General features: G+C 46.7%; 1 protein-coding gene across 2 annotated transcripts in view; it reads right to left on the bottom strand.

Moving 5' to 3' along the window:
- LOC142303759 (TRPM8 channel-associated factor homolog) overlaps positions 1 to 23,568 on the bottom strand; it is a 145,447-nt gene that overhangs the window by 36,959 nt on the left and 84,920 nt on the right. The window contains exon 6 of one of the 2 annotated variants that reach the window (XM_075345451.1): positions 13,162 to 13,401. The exons of the other annotated variant lie outside the window; for it this stretch is intronic. Coding sequence (XP_075201566.1) covers positions 13,162 to 13,401 — 240 coding nt within the window. The remainder of the gene's footprint in view (positions 1 to 13,161; positions 13,402 to 23,568) is intronic. 2 annotated transcript variants of the gene reach the window in all.

The following is a 23,568-nucleotide window of genomic DNA, read 5'->3' as shown; positions in this document are numbered from 1 at the left end:
GTCCATTCATCCTTCCTTCAATTGAGTGAAGTTTGCAGGTGCCATGTGCTGAAACACAGCCTCACATCATGATGTTCCGTACTCCAAACCACACTGTGAGTATGGTGCTTTTGGGGTGATATGCAGTACCTTTTGGCCTCCAAACCTGATGTGTATTTTAGAATCCAAAGAGTTCCATTTTGGTCTCATCTGACCAGACTACATTCTCCAGGTATTTCACAGGCTTGTCTAAATGTTGTTTAGCAAACTTTAAATGCACTTGAATATGAGCATGCATAAAGGCCATGGAAGTTGAGTGCATTATTTATTATCTTCTTTGAAACAATTGTACCTGCTGATTTCACCTTTTTCTGTAGCTTTCCACAGGTGGTTCTTGGCATTTGGACAACTCTTCTGATATTTTTTTTCACTCTTCTTTCTCAAATATTGCAGGGAGCACCTAGTCTTGGCCAGCTTATGGTGACATTATCTTCCTTCCACTTCTGGATTATGGCCCCATCAGTGCTCACTGAAACTTTTAGTAGTTTAGAAATTCATCTGTAATCAATGCTATCACTATGTTTTTCAACAATAATGTTGTGAAATACCTTGAAATACCTCACAAGATTTACCCATCATGAGATGTTTTTTGTTTGGCACCTCGGTAATGAGTAGAGATGAGCGAACTGGCTGTGGTTCGGCTCGAGTTCGGTTCGCCGAACGGAGGTCCCGTTCGAGTTCGGTTCGTCGAACGTTCGACGAACCGAACTCGAACCAATAGGCTATAATGGGAGGCAATCACAAACACAGAAAAATGCATGATAAATGTACACAAACAGTTAATAAACATTGCCATAACACTTACCGGTCCCCGCAATCCCTCCTGCAATCTGTCTCCTGCCGCTATTCCATCCGATGATCGCTGAATCCTCCCGGTGACCGGCACTGCAGCAGTGATGCAGGACCTATCGTGATGTCAAAATAGCCATGTGACCAGTCACGTGGCTATTATCTCATTGGCTACAGACTGGACACATGACTATGACGCGTCATGTAGGACCTGTGAGTGCATCTCTCCGGTACACGGTGCACATATGTGTATCGCCGTGTACCGGCGACATGCTCTAGCACACGGTCGACTCCAAGTTCCGTTAGGGACCGGCTGACACAGCCGGTCATTAACGGAGATCACCGTTGCCATCGCAACGCAGTTAGCGGTGACGTCACCGCTAACCGCGGCTCCGAGAGCACCGTTGCTATGGTAACGCGTCTGTCAGCGTTACCGCTGTTACCGCTGACAGCCAGCACTGATCACTCACGGAGTGAAGGCTGCACGCTGCTTCCCGATTGTAGTGAGGATTGTAGTGAGGATGAGGTTCCCCAGCCCCAAGTGATGAGCTGGGGAACCTCATCCTCACTACAATCGTCACTACTACTACACTAGAAAGAAAGAAGACAGAAGAGCAGGATCGTGGAGGGCTGACAGGGGGTAATAAAGATGGAGTCTCTAATGTGTCTGTGTATTTATTTCTATTAAAGTATTTTTTCTCTGTGTGGTGTTTTTTTTTAACCCTTTATTGGAGATTCTTAATGGCCGGGTCAAACGTGCCTGACATTAAGAATCTCTGGCTTAATACTGACTAGTAAAACAAAGCCAGAATTAACTCATGATTACCCAACAAGCCACCCAGCTCCAGGGCTGTTGGAAGAGTTGGATACAGCGCCAGATGATGGCGCTTCTATGAGAGCGCCATTTTCTGGGACGGCTGCGGACTGAAATCCGCAGCAGAGGTGCCCAGAAACCTCGGGCTAACCTGTGCTGCGGATTCCAATCCCCAGCTGCCTAGTTGTACCCGGCTGGACACAAAAATGGGGCGAAGCCCACGTCATTTGTTTTTTAATTATTTCATGAAATAAGTGAAATAATTAAAAAAAAACGGGCTTCCCTATATTTTTGGTTCCCAGCCGGGTACAAATAGGCAACTGGGGGTTGGAGGCAGCCCGTGGCTGCCTGCTGTACCTGGCTAGCATACAAAAATATGGCGAAGACCACGTCATTTTTTTGGTGGGCAAAAATATTCTGCATACAGTCCTGGATGGAGTATGCTGAGCCTTGTAGTTCTGCAGCTGCTGTCTGCTCTTCTCCATACAGACAGACAGCAGCTGCAGAACTACAAGGCTCAGCATACTCCATCCAGGACTGTATGCAGAAGTTTTTTGCCCCCTGAAAAAATTATGTGGGCTTCGCCATATTTTTGTATGCTAGCCAGGTACAGCAGGCAGGTACGGCTGCCCCCAACCCCCAGTTGCCTATTTGTACCCGGCTGGGAACCAAAAATAAAGGGAAGCCCTTTTTTTTATTATTTCATGAATTTCATGAAATAATTAGAAAACAAATGACGTAGGCTTCGCCCCATTTTTGTGTCCAGCCAGGTACAACTAGGCAGCTGGGGATTGGAATCCGCAGCACAGGTTGGCCTGAGCTTTCTGGGCCCCACTGCTGCGAATTGCAGTCTGCAGCCGCCTCAGAAAATGGCATTTTCATAGAAGCGCCATCTTCTGGCACTGTATCCAACTCTTCCAGCACCTGCCTGCTATACCTGGCTAGCATACAAAAATATGGCGAAGCTCACGTCCTTTTTTTGTAGTTTTTTGGCAAAAAAAAATAAAAAATGCTTCCCTGGATTTTCCATTGCCAGTGAAGGTAACACCAAGCAGTGGGGGTTAGCAGCCAGTAGCTGCTTGGATTACCCTTAGCTAGCAATACAAAAAATGCAGCGGGAGCCCATATATATTTTTTTTAATTATTTATTTAAATAACTAAAAACAAAATGGGCTTCCCTGTATTTTGATTGCTGGACATCACAGTGCTGTAAAAATAAATCTTTAAAAAAATGACGTAGCGCTCCGCGGTATTTTTGATTCTCAGCGCAGATAAAGCAGACAGCTATGGGTTGCCACCCCAGTCTGCCTGCCGTTACCTTGGTTGGCAATCAAAATACAGGGAAGCCCATTCATTTTTTCTATTTAAAAAATAGTTAAAAAAAAAATGACGTTGGGTCGCCCCATTTTTGATAGCCAGCTAGGGTAAAGCAGACGGCTGTAGCCTGAAAACCACAGCTGGCAGCTTTACCGTGGTTGGGGATCCAATGTGGAGGTCCCCTCAGGCTCTTTTTTATAATTATTTTATAAATATTAATAATTACACAATAAAAGTAGGGTCCCCCCCAAATTGGATCACCAGCCAAGGTAAAGCGGACAACTGTGGTCTGGTATTCTCAGGGTGGGAAGGTCCATAGTTATTGGGCCTTCACAGCCTAAAAATAGCAGGCTGCAGGCACCCCAGACGTGGCGCATCCACTAGATGCGCCAATCCTGGCGCTTCACCCCAGCTCATCCCGTGCCCTGGTGCAGTGGCAAACGGGGTAATAAATCGGGTTGATACTAGCTGTAAAGTCACCTGAGATCAAGCCCAGCAGTTTGTGATGTCATGGCGTCTATTAGATACCCAACATCATAAACTGTCAGTACTAACAAAAAAAAAAAAAATCGACAAAAGAAATTTATTTGAAAAAACAGTCCCCAAAACATTTCCTCTTTCACCAATTTATTGTAAGAAAAAAAATAAAGGGGTCCCACGACGACTCTGGACCGTCTAGAATATGGGGGGGGAGACACTCAGGGAACGTATCCCCCATTTTCTAGGAGTGCGGACCCTTCATGTGAGGAGTGTGGGTGCAATGAATCTGCACTCACTCTCCCCGGGTCCACAGCAGCAGAGTCCATGTCGTAATGGTTGCTACCAAAGCTGCAATGCCCTGCTTATGAGGTAAGGGCATGCCTAATCAGGAGAACTACTGTAGAGGAAGCTCTGCTCACTGGTATATAGGTGCTCAGAGGTAATAGATAAAATTAGTGAGTAGCCTCGGCACTCTAAATCTCCCAGACTAAGTCAGTAAGTCACAACGGATAGTAATGCAAAATCACTCTTTATTGGTCCGTATTAAGAAAAAAAAAATTTTCATAAGCATATATGTTTTTGTCCAAAACAAGTTACAAATGACGTTTCGGCCTGAGCCTTCGTCAGATTGGACTTATCTGCATGTAATCATGAAAAATGACAATAATCAAATAATCAGTATCACATAAGAGTGAGAGAACAATAACATAAACTCGAACAATGTAGAGGTACAATTGGGATGCAGCAAAAAAATTGCAACACAGCAAGAAATGAGACACATGATACAAATGTCATAATACAGTACAAGGACAATATAGTAATGACAAACATGGGGTCAGAGTAGGCTTAGACAGCTCTGGTACGAAAGAGATGTCAATCATAAAGTAACATGTGTAGTAGGTGTAGAGCTACACTATGCATGGCAGAGCTAATGGGTAGACCGACCATATAAAAAGAACGGAGAAAAAATGGAGAAAATGTGGAGAAAAAATGGAGAAAAAGTGGAGAAAAAATGGAGAAAAAAATGGAGAAGAAGTGGAGAAGAAGGGGAGAAGAAGTGGAGAAGAAGTGGAGAAAAAGTGGAGAAAAAGTGGAGAAAAAGTGGAGAAAAAGTGGAGAAAAAGTGGAGAAAAAGTGGAGAAAAAGTGGAGAAAAGGTGGAGAAAAAGTGGAGAAGAAGTGGAGAAGTGGAGAAGAAGTGGAGAAGTGGAGAAAAAGTGGAGAAAAAGTGGAGAAAAAGTGGAGAAAAAGTGGAGAAAAGGTGGAGAAAAAGTGGAGAAGAAGTGGAGAAGAAGTGGAGAAAAAGTGGAGAAGAAGTGGAGAAGAAGTGGAGAAGAAGTGGAGAAAAAGTGGAGAAGAAGTGGAGAAGTGGAGAAGAAGTAGAGAAGAAGTGGAGAAGAAGTGGAGAAAAGGTGGAGAAAAAGTGGAGAAGAAGTGGAGAAGAAGTGGAGAAAAAGTGGAGAAGAAGTGGAGAAAAAGTGGAGAAAAAGTGGAGAAATAGTGGAGAAAAAGTGAAGAAAAAATGGAGAAGAAGTGGAGAAGTGCAGAAGAAGTGGAGAAGAAGTGGAGAAGAAGTGTTTGTTCATGCCAGATGGGAGATAAATAATTTTTTACCGGCGCTGTCATTTACTGTAACGTGATCATCGGTGTACGGTGTATACCTGTGATCACGTGAGCGGGGACCGGAAAAACCGCCCTGAATCATGATCTCCATGGTCTCAGCTAGCCCTGAAACCCCGGAGATTTTCTGACGCTGGGGGGCGTTATTCACTTATTTCTGCCTGCTGTTTATAAACGGCAGATCAGAATAAGGCTACATTAACACGACCGATCCATTTTTGCGGTCTGCAAAAAACAGTCCGTTTTTTTTCACGGGTGCATCCGTGTGGCATCCGTTTCCGTTCCGTAGACGGTCCGTATGTCATCTGTTTGTCATCCGTGTGCCTTCCGTTTTTTTTGTGTACTGCAAAAAAACTGAAGGAGGGTAAATGCATAAATTTACCCAGGATCCATAGCTTCATCCTACATGAGGCGGTCACATGTTCACTCCAGCGCCATTTTCTACGGCTTTTCACAGCGTAGAGCGCTCTGGTGATTTTCTTGTGCTTGTGCACTTCATATCAGTATTTCTGTCATTATAATGGCAGAAAGACACATAATGTCCCACTCTCCTGCATTTTGTAATTTTGCACCCTTTGGTGCCTTTCATGTGGCACTAAGGGGTGCTTAGCTTTGTATTTAGCCAAAAAAAATGAAAAAAAAAAAATGACGTAGGGTTCCCCCTAGTTTTGTAGCCAGCTAGGGTAAAGCAGACGGCTGCATCCTGCAGACCACAGCTGGCAACCTCACCTTGGCTGGTAATCCAAAACTGAGGGCATCCCATGCTGTTATTTTAAATTAAATAAATAATTAAAAAAAAAAAGACACGTAGGGGTCCCCCCAAAATTGGATCACCAGCCAAGGTAAAGCAGACAGCTGGGGTCTGATATTCTCAGACTAGGGAGGTCCATGGTTATTGGACTCTCCCCAGCCTAAAAATAGCAGGCCGCAGCCGCCCCAGAAGTGGCGCATCTATTAGATGCGCCAATCCTGGTGCTTCGCCCCAGCTCATCCTGCGCCCTGGTGCGGTGGCAAACGGGGTAATATAAGGGGTTAATACCAGATGTGTAATGTCACCTGGCATCAAGCCCTGGGGTTGGTGAGGTCAGGCGTCTATCAGATACCCGACATCACCAACCCAGTCAGTAATAAAAAAAAATAGACGACAAACACATTTTTATTTGAAAAAACACTCCCCAAAACATTCCCTCTTTAACCAATTTATTACAAAGAAAAACAAATCCAGGTCTAGTGTAATCCAAGGGGTTGCCATGACGATCCACACTGTCCCAGTCAATGAAGAGCAGGATGTTCCCCATTGGCTGGGAGAGCAGTGCAGTGACCTGAGCTAACATCAATGGGTCAGCCCAGGTCACTGCAGGGCATGACAAGTGCTGTTGTCAGCGAGGTACATTACCTGCGCTGATCTCCAGCACTGCCGACAGCACCTGTCACTGAGTTCAATGACCGCCGCCTTCACAGCCAAATATCGCGAGAGGCCCGTGACGTCACCGCTAGTCAGTCTCGGGTCGGAAGCGAGAGAAGGTGATGTGACAAGCGGCGGCCATGGAGGACAGTGACAGCGCTGAGGTCAGGATGGCGGGACTTCATCACCGCAGGTAAGCCGAGCGGGGCCATGTGTGCAGAGTGTGTGTGTGTGTGAGTGTGTACATGCCGCGGGCAGGAGTGGGCGGAACGAGCTGAGCGGGGAAGTGTGGGCTTCCTGCACGTAACTAGGATAAACATCGGGTTACTAACCAAAGCGCTTTGGTTGGATACCCGATGTTTATCTTGGTTACCAGCTTCTGGCAGGCTGCCAGCGATGGCTCCTGCACACTGTAGCTGTAAAAAGCCCTGCTTTTTGCTGCTAGAACCGTTCTCGAACGTATCTAGAACTATCGAATTTTAGCAAAAAGCTCGAGTTCTAGTTTGATCTAGAACACCCCCCAAAATCACTCGAACCGCGAACTGGAGAACCTCGAACCGCGCTCAACTCTAGTAATGAGACACCTTTTTATATGCCAGTGAACCAGCTGATATTATTTTTCACTTAGTGGCAACATTGCTTTCTAATAACTGATATATTTCCACTGGTGTCATTACTTTCCATGGCTTTTTGCACCTCTTTCTTCATGTGTTTAATTATTTTTTCTTTTGTCATCTGTCTATGTAAAGCGGGCTTTACACGCTACAATTTATCTAATGATGTGTCGGCGGGGTCACGTCGTAAGTGACGCACATCCGGCATCGTTAGTTACATTGTAGTACATTGTACATTGTGAAACCTCCGTGCGATTGCGATTCAACAAATAAACATTGATCGCATGCACGTCGTTCAAAACCTAAAAATTCAACGTCGGGTTGTTCAATGTTCCCGAGGCAGCACACATCGCTGTGTGTGACACCCCGGGAACGATGAACTCAGCTTACCTGCGTCCAGCGGCTCCCGCCGGCAATGCGGAAAGAAGGAGGTGGGCGGGATGTTTACGTCCCACTCATCTCCGCCCCTCCGCTTCTATTGGCCGGCTGCCGTGTGACATCGCTGTGACGCCGAACTTCCCTCCCACTCCAGTAAGTGGATGTTCGCCGCCCACATCGAGGTCGTATGGAAGGGTAAGTACGTGTGACAGCAAATAATCGTTTGTGCGACACGGTCAACAAATTGAATGTGCCGCACATACGATGGGGGCGTGTCACATCGCATACAATATCGTATGTGATATCGTAAGGTGTAAAACAGGCATTACACACAACTTAATTTACGGTTTGATTTACTTGCCTGTATTGATTGGATGAGTTGTTACTGACATCTGGTGAGAAATTCATGTCAATAGCTCCTTTGTATCTCTAGCCAATGGGTTGTTTAATCAAACATCAAAGGGAAATTAGCAATTATGAAGTACCGAATTCTCCAATTAAAATTTAACCTTTATTATTAAATTCATTAAAAGGTCCTCAACCAATAAAACCAGACAAACAATACATATAAAGTTTGGCCACTCCAAACAAGGAGACACGTGTAGGCCAATAATTCAGCTATTACCGCTATAGTGACTGAAAATTATCTCACCAGATGACTAGATGCTTATCAACATCAAGGTCCAAAAAATAATTGGATTAATCTCACCAATTAATTCAAATTCTGATTGGTTCAGACCATCTCATGGCAGAACCTTACAAGTAAAGGATATACCTTTACTTGTAAGGTTCTGCCATGAGATGGTCTGAACCAATCAGAATTTGAATTAATTGGTGAGATTAATCCAATTATTTTTTGGACCTTGATGTTGATAAGCATCTAGTCATCTGGTGAGATAATTTTCAGTCACTATAGCGGTAATAGCTGAATTATTGGCCTACACGTGTCTCCTTGTTTGGAGTGGCCAAACTTTATATGTATTGTTTGTCTGGTTTTATTGGTTGAGGACCTTTTAATGAATTTAATAATAAAAGGTTAAATTTTAATTGGAGAATTAGGTACTTCATAATTGCTAATTCCCCTCAATAGCTCCTTTGCAAATATATTTAGTTAAAAAATGTGGAACATGTTCAATACTTATTTCACCCACTGTATGTGCTTTGTGTGTGCATGTCTCTGTATATATGTACTGTATGTATGTAATCTGTGTTTTCATATATTTGTACCTTTATGTGCTATGTATGCATGTATCTGTATGCATGTGCTGTGTATATGCCTGTATCTTTATGCATGTGCTCTCTATATGCTTGTGTTTGTATCTAGGTGTTCCATGTATGCTTGTGTATGAAGCTATCTGTATATATGTGCTCTGTCTATGAATGTATCGGTATGTATGTGCTCTGTGTATGCATGTGTCTGTATGTAGATATTATGTGTATGCATGTACAGTATTTGTATCTATGTGCTCTATGTATTCATGTATCTTTATGTAGGTGCTCTGAATATACATGTATCTGTATGTATGTGTTCTGTGTATGTATATGTGCCGCCCCCGTGGAAGCAGCCGAGCTGCTTGGATCCGGGTTCACTGTGGCTCGAGGGTCTCTGGATCCAGGGGTCGTGCGACAACTCAAATGAAGGGGGAGTATGTACAGGGGAGTTTAGATATAGTTTGTGATGCCACCCGGGGTGTACGGTAATTTCGGAGTACCACCACTGCCGTTGGGAGTACCCGGGGTGATGACATAGGGCAGCCAGGTGTTGTAGCCCTCCACGGGTAGGGTGGATGCCCCGGGACTCGGTGTGGGATGCCGTGGCATGCAGGCGTCACTCTAGTACTCACTCTAGTACACACAGTCAATAAGCAGACTCTGACAACCGGGTAAACCAAGTCTCTGGGTGCCGCTGCCGCTGAGGGGAGCTCATCTGGGTCCCCTCCCCTATAGTGTTGCCTGGTGATCTGTGACCTGCCTCCCGGCACTAAGTTTAACTTCAACGTGGTGGCTCAGTAGTATGGAACTTGCCGGGCCCCGCTCCCCACTGCGGCTAAGTGTGGGAGATTTCTCTCACGGCTCACGCTTGGGATCTTCTGTACCGTTTTGTATTGGAAAGTCCTATCCCCCTCACTAATGCGCCGATTTTGGAGCAGGTGGGAACAGATCATAAAGGCTCCGTTCTCCTCAGGTGAATTGTCGGGTTGCCTGAAGCTACTCCCCGACCTAGGGTCCGTGTACCCCGCCGTGCCTTTGGTCCCAGACCAGTGACAGTGCTAGGCTGCCGGCTGTCCTCCTCGACAGGTCCAGGCACCTTGCCACAATCCCCTGCGACCGGGGGTCCGACTTGTCTAGGTCCAGACCATCGTCTGCAACCTAGACAGCTTCACTTGGGAGCCACCACTCTCAACCTTCTTTGAGCTCCTCACAGCTCCAAGGTTCCTCACTCACCACTCTCTTCACTCTCTCTGACTACACACCTCAGCTCCCCTCCCTGACCCCCTAGGTGGGCGGCTCTATTCCACTCAAGCCATCAACTGGTGTGCCTGGTGGGTGTGGTGCAGAGTGTATCTAGGATTTGATTTGCTGTTGGAGGCAACACTGTCAGATAGGGACCCAGAACCATGAGGGAGGTGGAATACTGCACGGGAGGATAGGTTGTGCAGTACCCTTTGATGACCTGATAGTCCAGGGGCATCACATTTACATGTATGTGCTCCGTGTATCTATGTGTCTTTATGTAGATGCTCTGTGTATGCTTGTATCTCTATGTACGTACTTAATGTATGCATGTGTCTTTATGTGGTGCTCCATGTATACATGTGCCTGTATGTGGGTGGTCTGTGTATGCATGTATCTGTATGCATGTGCTCTGTGTATGTATGTATGTATGTATGTATGTGCTCTGTGTTTACATATGTCTCTATTTAAGTGGTCTCTGTATACATATGTGTGTGTGTGTGTGTGTGTGTGTGTGTGTGTGCTATTGTTATACTGACCAATGTTGAGGCATCAATCAAGAGAGGACCCCAGTGGGAACCCAGGCTTATGCTTTAGTGGAACGGGCTTAATCAAGCAACTGCCGCAAGGCAGACGCATGTACCACTCCCAGGGCAGTGACCGGGACTGTGACAGCTGAACCCCAGGGCTCAGGTAAGGACACAGGTGCAGGCAGATACAGGCAGAATGGCTGAGGCAGATAGGGAGGCAGATATGGACAGGTATGGTGGACATAGCAGGGAGAATTAGGTATGGGAAGGCAGAATCCGGAATAGGTAACAGGACAGGAACACGGGACCTGACAGCTAGCTTCCAGACAGATGACTGACTAACTAAGGATGTGTCGCGGGCGGAGGAGGGGATGCCGCGCTCTCCCACTGCTCGGGTCCGGCTGCCGCTGCTGCCTGCTGCTGCTCGGTGGCTCGAGCGATGGGCCGGATCCCGGGGACTCGAGCGGCGCTCCTCGCCCGTGAGTGAAAAGGGGATTGGTTTTGGGGATTTATTGTCCGTGACGCCACCCACGGTTGTGGTGATTGTGTGGACACCACCGCTGCTCTGTATGGGGATCCCGGGAGCGGTGACAGGGAGCAGCAAAGTTGTTGGTTCTCCCCTCCGTGGGTAGGGGGTGGTGGTCCCGGGGCCTAGTGATGAGGTGGGGGATGAGGGATGGCGGGGCCGGTGCAGGGCTTGGCGGAGAGCAGGGACGCGGGGGCAGCGCTGTGCCTCACGGCACTGTGGTACTCACTCAGCCTGAGACAGGGACACAGTTCTCGGTAAAACACACGGCTGGAAAGACGGTTCCCACAGACGGCTGCTGTTGCTTTTCCCCAGTAGTTGACGGTGACGGTCCCTTTTCCTGCACCTAAGTCTATGTTGGTAGCGATGGGTTCCCACCGGTAACCCACTCCCCGGCTTGGATATGGGCCGGAGGAGCCCCTTCTTGCCCGCAGGCGCTGGCCCTGGGAAACTGGTGCCCTGGCGGTGGAGGTCTCTCCCCTTCGCGGTTGAACTGTTGCCTTCAATCGGGACTTAGTTGTTTAGAGACCCGGAGGTCCCACTCACTGATGGATTTGGCAAATTCACGGCGACTCCTAGCCTTGCCGGGATCCGAAAGGCCCCTGCCAATGGTGCTGGCTTCTCTTCGTATACCGCTCCGGTACCGCCGGGCCACCACCCGTCCACGGTCCTTTCGGCAACCTCCAATCAGCCTCTCCTGCAGACGGTCACCGCCGTCTGCTAACCTTGCTGTCTCAGTCCGGGGCACACACCCGGACCAACTTCAGGCTTTACAAACTGTCACTTTCTCTTCCACCTTAACTCCTCTCTCTTGCTCCTCTACACTGATCTCTCTCCACTCTAACTTCTAACTGTCTGGTTTTCCCGCCTCCAGGGCTGTGAACTCCTCGGTGGGCGGAGCCAACCACCTGGCCCACCCCCTGGTGTGGACATCAGCCCCTGGAGGAAGGCAACAAGGATTTTTGGTGTAGCTTCGGTGTACCTATCTGGGGTGTAGGGTGTGGTGGTGTCATAACCTGTGACCCCTGGCTTGCCCAGGGCGTCACAGATGTTGCGCAGGTACCTCCCATATTGGAAAGATGTCTTAAGTACCTAGCGCTTCTTAGCCATAGGCTGAGAGGCACTTCTGGGAAATGGCATGCCATCCCTTTCAGAGTAGGGCAGGTGTGCGCGTATGTGCCCTTAGCTTACTCCCGGGGTTGCTGTGCTGCTTGCACAGGCACTGGGAAGAGGAGGAAGCAGGAGCACATGTGCACGACTGTGGAACTTTGTGGGAGGACTCAGCCCAGCTGCATGTTGAAGGAGTCGTCTCTGTGGGGAAGAGACAAGAAAATGCAGGGACACCTGTGCTACAGTTATGTGTATGCAGGTGTGTGTGCTATGTGTACAGTATATACATATGTGTGTACCATGCATTGTGTGTATATGTGTATGTGTAACATACAATGTTTATTTCCCATATAGTGTCTATGTAGCATCCACATTTATAAATGCAGTCGACACAGATGAGAGTTCTTAGGTGTAAATAACGGCAATCTCTCAACGTATAAGCAAAATTCTGCTAATTCATTGGGTGATTGAACTGTTTATGGTGGTGTAAACTCTAGATGTGCTGCTGATAACTTGATATGTATGGGAAGAGATTGATCTACTAGTGATTGGTCTGTGTCTATCATTCTTCATCCTCCTGTGTAAAGAGGCCAGGAAGCAAGCATTGAACGAGTCTAATATTGCCAAACACGTTTGTTTAAAGGGCTGAACTCAGTGCATATAAATAATAATAATTTTATTCATTTATATACCGCTACTAATTCCACAGCCCATTGGGGCTCACAATCTAGAGTCCCCGTCTGTATGTATTTGGAGTGTGTGAGGAAATCGGAGTACCCGGAAGAAACCCACGCAAACACGGGGAGAACATACAAACTCCTTGCAGGTGGTGTCCTTGGTGGGATTTGAACCCAGGACCCCAGCACTGCAAGGCTGCAGTGCTAACCACTGAGCCACAGTGCCGCCCTATAAATGCAACCTAAATGTTTGTGTGTGATGGAGCAATATGTCAGCATATGGGTCCCCAATTTGAACTTTTTCCCAAGGAAAGACCTTGTCTGAAACCGACCCTGCATATACTGCAGCCTACCATATATATCTGTTATTAGTAGATATTTATGTTTTCTTAATAGCCACTTATCTTACCTGCTGAGATTTGGACATCTGTAACAAATCTTTCAGGGCGAAGAAATTTTTTGGGAATTACTGCCAGTTCTGCTATGGCATTCATTATGCTATCCCACTGAGACAACAAAACATCTGGATCTTGCAACGAACGGATCGCATCAGAAGGAACAGTCAAAATTATATTTTCTGTTATCAGCTCAGCCCAAGGGGATTGGGATGTACGAATTGTCTCCAACCAGGATGATACTTCAGTCTGGCCTGGGGGGAAAACATGACTATAGATTATTGGACTAAAACTAAATAGTTAAAGCAGTTGTCCATTAGTTAGATCATAAACATCACATTTGTGGTTGTCTGATATCTGCCACCCCAACTGATCAGCTGCAATCAGTTTTGATGGTGGCTGGATGTAAACAGCATATGAAGCAGGGACAGCCCATACTGCTCTTGCTTTGTATACTGTTTGCATTAATCCAATACTGGAGCTAACTTGATCATTGAGGGTACTATGTTTCAGGCAGCATTTTTTAAATCTGAAACCTGTAAAATATTCTTGCAGAACATATTTTTTTTTTTAACCAAAATGTTTTTATTAGAAATTTTGGAAAGTATATAAAACATACAATTCGGGGTCAACATAACCCCTACAGTCCCACCCCTCCCTCCCCCCCACATGAGAAACCTAGAAACCGTAAACATATATTTGACCATATCATACATGTGTCATATAGATGCCATAATTCCCCCCATAAAACCTCTAACCCATGGAATAGTAAAGGATCTGGATCCTCCATGCTCCTGTCTCAAGTACCATCATGTATATCTCATAGCCGGACCCAATCAGGAAAAGAGTTCGTGGTAGAGGGATACTGTTCCCATAGTCATATTGCCTCTCAGCTATTTATATCATGATTTTAAAACAAGCCCAGCCGGAACCTGAATAAATCTCTAGATGCCAGACCAGAGTCGTCTATCCACGGGGCCCAGATCTTTTCAAATTTGGCCATACAGTTTCTTTTTAAATATATTCCTTTCTCTACATTTACTATCCAATTGACCTTGTTAACAAATTCTGATATGGTGGGGACCTGATCCGTAATCCAGTATTGTGCTATTAATTTTCTAGCCATGTATAGCATACGGGCAGCTGCCAGTTTACCCTCTTCTTGCAATTTCAGGTCTTCAATATATCCCAGGATGCACACCAGGGAGGTAAGACTTAGATCTGTGATGTACACTCTGTTAATAATTGAAGTCACCCCCATCCAAAACGCCTCCAAGCTAGGGCAGGACCACAACATGTGTAGCATGGACGCTGAGTCCGCCCCACATCGTGGACAGGTGGGGTCCGGTCTGGCACCTATGTCAAATAGAAATTTTGGTGTTCGATAGACTCGATGGATGACATATAGATGAGACAACCTGTAGGCTTCCCCTAGGGACAGGCCGGGTGTTCTTTCCAATATTTCCGCCCACTGATTGTCCTCAATAGGCCCTATCTCCTGTTCCCACCTCTGCTTAGAGTTTGGTAAATGATGCGTTAATAACCTGTCCAGTGCTTTGCCGTATAATACTGATATCAGTCCAGATGAGTCTCCTGAAGAAGCAATTCTCTGTATTATTTTATTACAATGAATTGTGCGGCCAACCATGCCAGCCTCAGCGCGGTATGCGTGTCTTAATTGGAGGTATTTATAGAATTCGCTATTCAAAAAACCAAACTCTGATTGTAGCGTGGAGAATTCTTTAAAGTTATCCCCTTCCATTAGCTGTGTGAGTCGAGCCAGCCCTCTCTCCCTCCAAACCCCAAACCCCTCCAGCTTATTTAAATTGGGCAGCCACGGAGTGTCCCAGAGAGAGGTGAACTGCGTTGGCCCGTTAATGTCCTGTATATCTCTGATTTTAATCCACAACTTATGTATCAGCAGAAGGGTAGGCATAGATTCCGGTGAAGTGTTAAATTTACCTGCTTCTAGGGTCTCATAAAGACTAAGTGACCTGAAATATTGCTGCAGTAATTCTTTGTGAGCCCCCCCCCCCTGGGTCCTCCCACCCTCGGATATGTTGCATCTGGGCGGCTGCAAAATATGCCCATGGATTTGGCACTGAGAGTCCTCCATCACCTTTGCTCCTCTGTGACGTTTCTAATTTAATTCTTGGACTACGCCTCCTCCATATCAATTCCCTGAAGAGCGAGTTAACTTTATAGAAATATCTCTGGGGTATCCAATGTGGAGAATTATGTAGAACGTACAGCAGCTGAGGCATCCATATCATTTTTACCAGGTTCGCCCGTCCCACCACTGATAGAGGTAGGCGGGTCCATATGTCAATTTTATCCTTAAATTTTTTAAGGATTGGGGACAAATTAAGTATAGTATAATCATTTACTCTGGCGGTAACATTAATTCCCAAGTTTTTGAACTGCAGAGATATCTGCAGTCCTGAAGGAGTGTATGTAGGAATATCAGCCAAGTTATCCACAGGGAGTAACACCGACTTCCCCCAATTTATAGTTAACCCGGAGTAACTCCCAAACCTCTGAATTACCTCCATGGCCACTGGCAGCGAAACCGATGCGTCTGACAAAAAGAGGAGTATCGTCCGCATACAGAGCCACTTTTTCCTCTCTATCCCCTCTTCTGAAGCCCGTTATTTTTGGATGTCTACGCAGGATCTCTGCCATGGGTTCTATAGCCATTGCAAACAAGAGGGGTGAGAGGGGGCATCCCTGACGAGTGCCCCTAGTCAGATTAAATGTTGAAGTGAGTCTACCATTAACACGAATTCTAGCCGTAGGCCTGTCATATAGTAATGCCACCCAGGAGATGAAATCCTCACCCAACCCAAACTTATGGAGGACTGCCCACAGAAAGTTCCATTCAATGGAGTCGAATGCTTTAGCAGCGTCCAGGGAGCAGATAACTCTATCCCCCGGATTATCTACTGGGAGTTGTAGGTTGAGGTGGAGGCGCCTGATGTTAACTGCTGTAGATCTAGAGGGCATAAAGCCAGACTGGTCAGAATGAATCAGAGAGGAAATCACCTTGTTCAATCTAGATGCCAATACCTTGGCTATGATTTTAATATCAGTGGTAAGGAGAGATATCGGTCTATATGAGTCAGGGAGCAGGGGGTCCTTATTCGGTTTAAGTATGACTACCACAATTGCCTCTTGCATTGATGGAGGAAGGCTGCCCGTTTTGACTGCTCCTTGGAACGTTTCCAAGAGCTGCGGCAATAGGATGTCTCCGAATTTTTTGTATATTTCTATTGGAAGACCATCCGATCCCGGGGACTTTCCATTAGACATGGAGGTCACCGCCAGCTGCAGTTCCTCCAATTGCAAGGGGCCGTTCAGGTAGGCTCGATCTGACTCCGTTAGCCTGGGGAGAGGTATTTCCTCTAGATATGAATCAATCTGTTCCTCACTAAAACTTAATTTGGAAGTATATAATTGCTGGTAGAAGTCAGTAAAAACCTGCAATATCCTCTCTGATTCACTAACCACAGCCCCCGTGGAATCCTTTATTGCCCCCACAAAGGAACTTCCCTGCTGTGCCCTCGCTATCACAGCCAATAGATGTCCTTACTTTTCCCCCTCTTCAAAAAATTTATACTGCGAGAACATCCGCCTATTCCTGGCCTTTTCCCTGAGGTGCAGATCATACGACTTCTGGGCCTCATTCCATTCTAGTAGATTCTGAGTGGTGGCCGATTCTATATACTGACGCTCCGTAGACTGAACCCTGTCCTGGAGAAATATCCCAAATTGACGTGACCGGGACTTTGATCTACCAATCCCTTGTATTAATGCCCCTCTCAGGCAAGCCTTCATGGCGTCCCATATAACATTTTGAGCAATATCTTCCTGTGTATTTTCTTTAAAGTAATGATTTAAAGTAGCAACAATAGGGTCAGTCTCAATGACCTGCAACCAAAAAGGGTTCAGAGACCAGGTAAGTAAAGTTTTATCAGGGTCAGGGACCAGACGGAGACAAGTCACCATAGGTGAATGATCTGAGATGGCTCTCGGTAAGTAAGACACCGACTCCACTAGTGGCAACACTTCTGAGGACCCCAATGTCATGTCTATTCTGGATAGAGATTTATGTGATTTAGAATAACAGGAGAATTGACGAACCCCTGGGTGTCCCACCCTCCACACATCCGTCAGTGCCAAATCCTTTAAGGTCTCGCCAAACCCTGAAATAGGTAATGTCGCCAAAGAGGGGTCATTATTAAATTTGTCCCAATACGGGTGAATAGTATTATTAAAATCCCCCATACACAGCACCTGTACACCCGAATTCTCCTGCATAGCCTCCGCCACCATCTTAATGACCCCATTATTATAGGGTGGGGGAATGTATACCCCTATTAGCAACAATTCCTTGTTCAGAATTTTACACCGCACCCAAAGAAACCTCCCCTCTCTGTTTACCTTGGATGTAATAGGTTCAAACGGTATGGCCCTATGGACTAATAGGCTAACCCCCCTAGAGTAAGATGAGAATGTAGAATGATAACTATGACTAATCCACGATCTATTCAGGTACGTTATTTTTACCTTCTCTAAGTGTGTTTCCTGTAGACAGACTATAGCCGGGAAATAATTCCTAACAAAATCCATAACAGCCGCCCTCTTCGTGGGATCTCCCAGACCGCGGACATTCCATGTTAAGATATTAACCTTCCCCGCTATACCAGATAAATAAAAGCGTTTTGCTCCTCCGACCCTCCCCCAGTGACATCATACATTCCTGGCTTCCCTCCTGTAGTGCCTTAGAGAGTAGGAACATGTGAAAGGCCACGGCATCAACAACACCATACAGTTCTGGTTTCCCATAAAATCCAAAAGAGAAAACATCTTCACAAACGTTGAGGCCAAACATCATCCTAACAATACAAGTCGACAGTAGGGTCTGTCAGAAGTACTCCTCTCCAGTAGGAGCCCAGACCAAGAGAAAAACTACTGTCCAAAACCACTACTCCTACCCCTTAGGGGACGTATACAACTCAGAGGTCTGTTCTGGTCCATGGCAAGCTCCTTTGAACACTTTGCATGAAACTGTTGTTTTCATATAATGTTACATTACAGTCTCCCCCCCACAACACATCTCAACATATCCCCCCCCCCAGCAGTGTTTGAGTATAAACTCTGTGTAGCTCGGGGAGAAAGAGAAAGGGGAAACTAAGAGGATAGAGTGATGAAGGAGGGAAACAAAAGGTGAGGAAGGGAGACGGAGAAGCGAAGAAGACCATTCAATAAAGCCCGTGGACCATAGAGAGTCCCGGGGGACATACCCATGTTCAGCAATGCAGTAGTGTTACCATATCAGGCCTCCCTCTCTACTTTTCAGGAAAACCTGCGTTTTCATCCCTCACACACCCCCCCCCCCGCAAAACCCCCACTTCCCATCCCCCCCACATCCCAAATATATATTCATGAAGGAGAGGGCAAGAGAAAGAAAGAGGGGGAAGAGAGAGAAGAAGAAGAAAAAAAAAAAGGGAGGGGAGGGGGGGACGGCAAGAGAAGGGAGAATGACAAAACATCATAGAGGGGAAGCCAAATGAAGCCCGTGGGCCAGAAGTAGCCCCGGGGGACAAACTCTAAATTCAGAAGTACAATATAACCAGTCCTTCATGTAACGTTATCACCCGATTATAGTTGTCAACATAGAGGAGAAGTCCGTTTCATTCAGGGGGTGGGCTCCGTTGCTTCCTTGAATCCCGGATGGTTTTCTCATTTTGATCGACCCAGCTCTGTGCATCCTTAGGGGTTTCGAAAAAATGTGTAGAGTTCATAGCCACCACTTAGAGTCGTGCCGGATACAACATCGAATAGGGTATATCCAGCTGGCGTAGTCGCCGTTTAACGTCCAGAAATTGTGCCCTCTTTTTTTGGACCTCTGCCGAGTAATCAGGAAAAAGTGACACCCTCTGGCCATTTATAGAGAGGTTTGGGATATTTCTTGCAGCTCTTAAAATGTTATCTCTGTCTCTGTAGTGCAGGATTTTCATAAGCACCGTGCGTGGAGGGGCTCCTGGTGGAAGGGGTCTGGTAGGAACCCTATGAGCCCGTTCAATAGCAAATAACGGGGTAAGCGCATCCTTTCCAAAGGTCTGTATAATCCAATCCTCGAAATATTCAGCAGGTCGTGTTCCCTCCACTCTCTCCGGCACTCCCACTAGGCGGATGTTACTTCTGCGCAGGCGGTTCTCTAGGTCATCCTGTTTAGCCTGGATGGCATCGATATTTCTTCCGTACACCTCCACCTTCTGTGACATGGGCCATAATACATCATCCATTTCGCTCACTCTCTCCTCAAGGGCTGTGGTTTTTTCAGCCTGTTGCTTCATGTCTTTTCTCACACTAGCCAGATCCCTGGTGAGGCAGCCTACTTGGTATGTGAGATTATTGAGAGTGGTGTTGCAGACTCCTATAGCCGCCATGATATCTGACAAAGTGGGCTCTCTTTGGAGATCTGCACTTTTCTGAGCAGAAGGGGTTAAATGCAGAGACATTTGCTGCAGCCCATCTGTTAACTGTGATGGAGGGGGTGAAGACAAGCTCTCTTCTCTATCCTCCGTTACGGCTTGTAAGTCCTGTTGTTCCTGGGACTTTTCCTGCTGCTGCTGCTTAGTTTGGGGTGACCCAGAGGCTGTCCTTTCATTGCCAGTGTCCAGGCCAGGGGGGCTGTATCTGGCAAATTGAGCCAGGCGTCCCGCAGCAGTTTTCTGCTGTGCAGCATTCCTAGCCCCTTTTCCCGCCGCTCCTGCGCCTGTGGCGCCATTTTGTGTGGCCTTCCCCACACTTCTTGGTGGCCCCATCTCCTCTCACTCCCCCAGCCAGTACGTGCTCCCAGGGGACCCCTGTTACAGCCCTTCACTCACCGCCGTCAGCTCTAGAGTGCACTCTTCTCCAAGGCACTGTGGGAGGGTGAAGCTGGAGGGCACTGGGACCCAGCGACGCCGCGCCTGCTGTTCAGAGAATACCAGACTGGTTTCTCCCCGCCGGAATCACCTCTCCTCCCGACCGCTGCTGAGCCAACGCAGGGAACCACAGGATCGTGCACCAGGTGAGCTTTCCTTCTCTGTTCTCCCGCCGGTCCCGCTCCACTCTCTGCCGTCTCCTCCAAGCACCTCACCTAAAATGGCCGCTACTGCTAGCACTCCCAGCAGGGCCTCAGCGTCCAACCGTGCTCCCCGTTCTCCTAGAAGCTACACCGCACCTCCGGTCGCTCTGCCTCCTGCACTCCTCCCCAAGGAACACTCAGATAAGCAATCTCAGCCCTCCCCACCTATGATTTTATCAGGATTCTGGAACAGGATAGCGGAGCTCGCCCCAGACACATCCTCCTAGCTCCAGACCGTAGGCCCAGAACATATATTTTTAAATACAGATTTTCCTATAGACTTGAATGAGATGAGCCAACAAAAAATGCATGCCACACATGGCTTTATTAAAGGGAATATTTCAGCAGGTTTTTGCTATGCAATCTGAGGACAGCATGAAGTAGGGGTTAAAACATAGAATTCAGCAATGTGTCTCTTATCACAGTGTGTGCTGTTGTTTTTTTTGTAGAGAAGGCTTTATCACAGGTCGATTAACATGGCTGTGCGTGTGTCTGACAATGTCTCCTCCACTGATAAGCAGCTCACTGTCAATAGACATTGTACATAGAGAACTGTGGTATAGATGTGGTTAACTTTCTCAATTCTGATGCATCCTACAGCTAAGAACTCTGATTGTGTCACAACTGCTGCACCCAGTAAATTAAGTGATAGATTGTTAGAATCATAGTTTCTTTTCCTATATTATGTTGCTTTCAAGTGAGGTAGCAAAAACCTAGTGGCAGATTCTCTTTAATAAAGTTTTAACAACAAAGCTTGGTTACCTGGAAGTTTCTAAAACAAAGCAGTTGAATTTAAACCATGGCACATCAAAGAGGAAAAATCACACTACAAAAATGTGCTAAATACACAATCAAAAGCACAATGAAACAACTCAACTTAATTTGCCTAAAATGCTCAGAAATACCACAGAGAATGTTATACAGCAAAATGCACCAAATACTCATTCTGAAATCTTAGCTTGATTGTATAATTTAAATAGGATCTGTCGGCTCTCCTGAAATTTCTGTTTTAGTTATTACTTCTATTTCAGATGAAACTACAATTCTGGAGCATTAAAAATTATTATATTATGCCAGTTTCCTCTTGCTCCTTTGATAAGTAAACAAATAAATAGGTAGTTTGGTTTTAGCAGTTGACGATGTGTCCATATTCACTCTGACACTATCCAATTTGTATTCACAGTAGTGATCGGTGGAGTTGCAGATAACTGGGATTGGTTAAAAAAATCCAGTTCCGGGCCAAATGCAGGTCCCCATATAAGTCTAAAATGGTGTTAGATGGGACAGAAGAATAGGAGGAAGCGCTTCATACTTGCTGAGGCTCTGGCACAGCTGTACACTGCTCCCACGGCCACTCATTCACTTCCTGGACCATGCATTAGCCTTCATGCATATGCACTGCTCTCCCCACCCATCGGCATCTTTGATTGGTTGCAGTAAGACGCGCCCCCAGGCTGTGTGACAGCGTCTAACTTTACACAATCACAGACCCTGTCTGTAGGTCACTGTAGATTGGAGTAAAAATAAAAAAAAATTGGTGTAGGATACCCCCATACCCAGCCGACAGCTGGGGGCTGGTATTCTCAGGTTGTGGAGACCCATGCTTATTGGTCCACCCCTCAGCCTAATAATAGCAGCTGCAGCTGCCCGGAATTGTGGCATGCATTAAATGCTATCATTCAAGCTCTTTACCTGGATTTTCCTGATTGCCCTGGTGCCGTAGCAATTGGTGGTAATAAGGGGTTTATAACAGCCCACATCTGCCACTAAACCTTCGATTAGTATCGGGGAGGGTCTATGAGACCCCCTCATTACTAATCTGTAAGTGAAAGTAAATAAACACAAACACTGAAAAAATCCTTTATTTGAAATAAAATGCAAAAAAACACACCCTCTTTCACCCCTTAATTAACCCAAAAACACCCCTGCACATCCAACATAATCTATATGAGGTTCCACAACAATTCCAGTTCTGCTACATCTGAACTGACAGCACGCAATCATGGAACATAACTACCCTCTGTGAGCATCAAGCAGAGAATGAATGGGCCGCAGTGATGAGTGGTGACATCACAGCTGGAGGTTCCCACAGTCTTCCACCTGTTACCACAGGTAACCTGACCTCAGAGGACCTCAGGTGAACTCATTCAACTCAGTGACTTCACCTGCATCTCCTGGCAGAAAAACACATTTTTTTTGCCAATGGATGTAGATTTGGTGCTGAAATGTTTACACCATATTCCTACACCCATTCTACACCTCTGTCGCATCTCCACCGGAGTCGACTTCTGCTTCAATCACCAGATGCCGCTGTGTCACCACTGAGAGCGGTGCTGGGGACGAGGGAGCAGTCAGTGGCTCTTCTGGGTGCAGGCTCCGCTCATCTATTAGGCTGGGTTTCACCTGGACCTGCAGTATCACTGGTTGACTGTGGTAGTGTGTGCCTTCCGGCTGGAGTAGCTACCTTTCAGCTGGGGCCAATGGGAAGGCACTGGAGTTGAGCGCGGTTCGCGGTTCTCCAGTTCGCGGTTCGAGTGATTTTGGGGCTGTTTTAGATCGAACTAGAACTCGAGCTTTTTTGCTAAAATTCGATAGTTCTAGATACGTTCGAGAACGGTTCTAGCAGCAAAAAGCAGGGCTTTTTACAGCTACAGTGTGCAGGGAGCAATCCTGGCAGCCTGCCAGAAGCTGGTAACCAAGATAAACATCGGGTATCCAACCAAAGCGCTTTGGTTAGTAACCCGATGTTTATTCTAGTTACGTGCAGGAAGCCCACACTTCCCCGCTCAGCTCGCTCTGCCCCCTCCTGCCCGCGGCATGTACACACGTACACACACACACACACACACACACACACACACAGTCCCGCTCGGCTTACCTGCGGTGATGAAGTCCCGCCATCCCGACCTCAGCGCTGTCACTGTCCTTCATGGCCGCCGTTTGTCACATCACCTTCTCTCGCTTCCGACCCGAGACTGACTAGCGGTGACGTCACGGGCCTCTCGCGATACTTGGCTGTGAAGGCGGCGGTCATTGAACTCAGTGACAGGTGCTGTCAGTGTGCTGGAGATCAGCGCAGGTAATGTACCTCGCTGACAGCAGCACTTGTCATGCCCTGCAGTGACCTGGGCTGACCTATTGATGTTAGCTCAGGTCACTGGATTGCTCTCCCAGCCAATGGGGAACATTCTGCTCTTCATTGACTGGGACAGCGTGGATCGTCATGGCAACCCCTTGGATTACACTAGACCTGGATTTGTTTTTCTTTGTAATAAAGTGGTTAAAG

The sequence above is a fragment of the Anomaloglossus baeobatrachus genome, chromosome 4 (genome assembly GCF_048569485.1).
Source record: "Anomaloglossus baeobatrachus isolate aAnoBae1 chromosome 4, aAnoBae1.hap1, whole genome shotgun sequence".
In the NCBI taxonomy this organism is placed as follows: domain Eukaryota; kingdom Metazoa; phylum Chordata; class Amphibia; order Anura; family Aromobatidae; genus Anomaloglossus; species Anomaloglossus baeobatrachus.
Note: the sequence above shows the minus strand (reverse complement) of the source record. Positions and strands in the feature narration are given on the sequence as shown.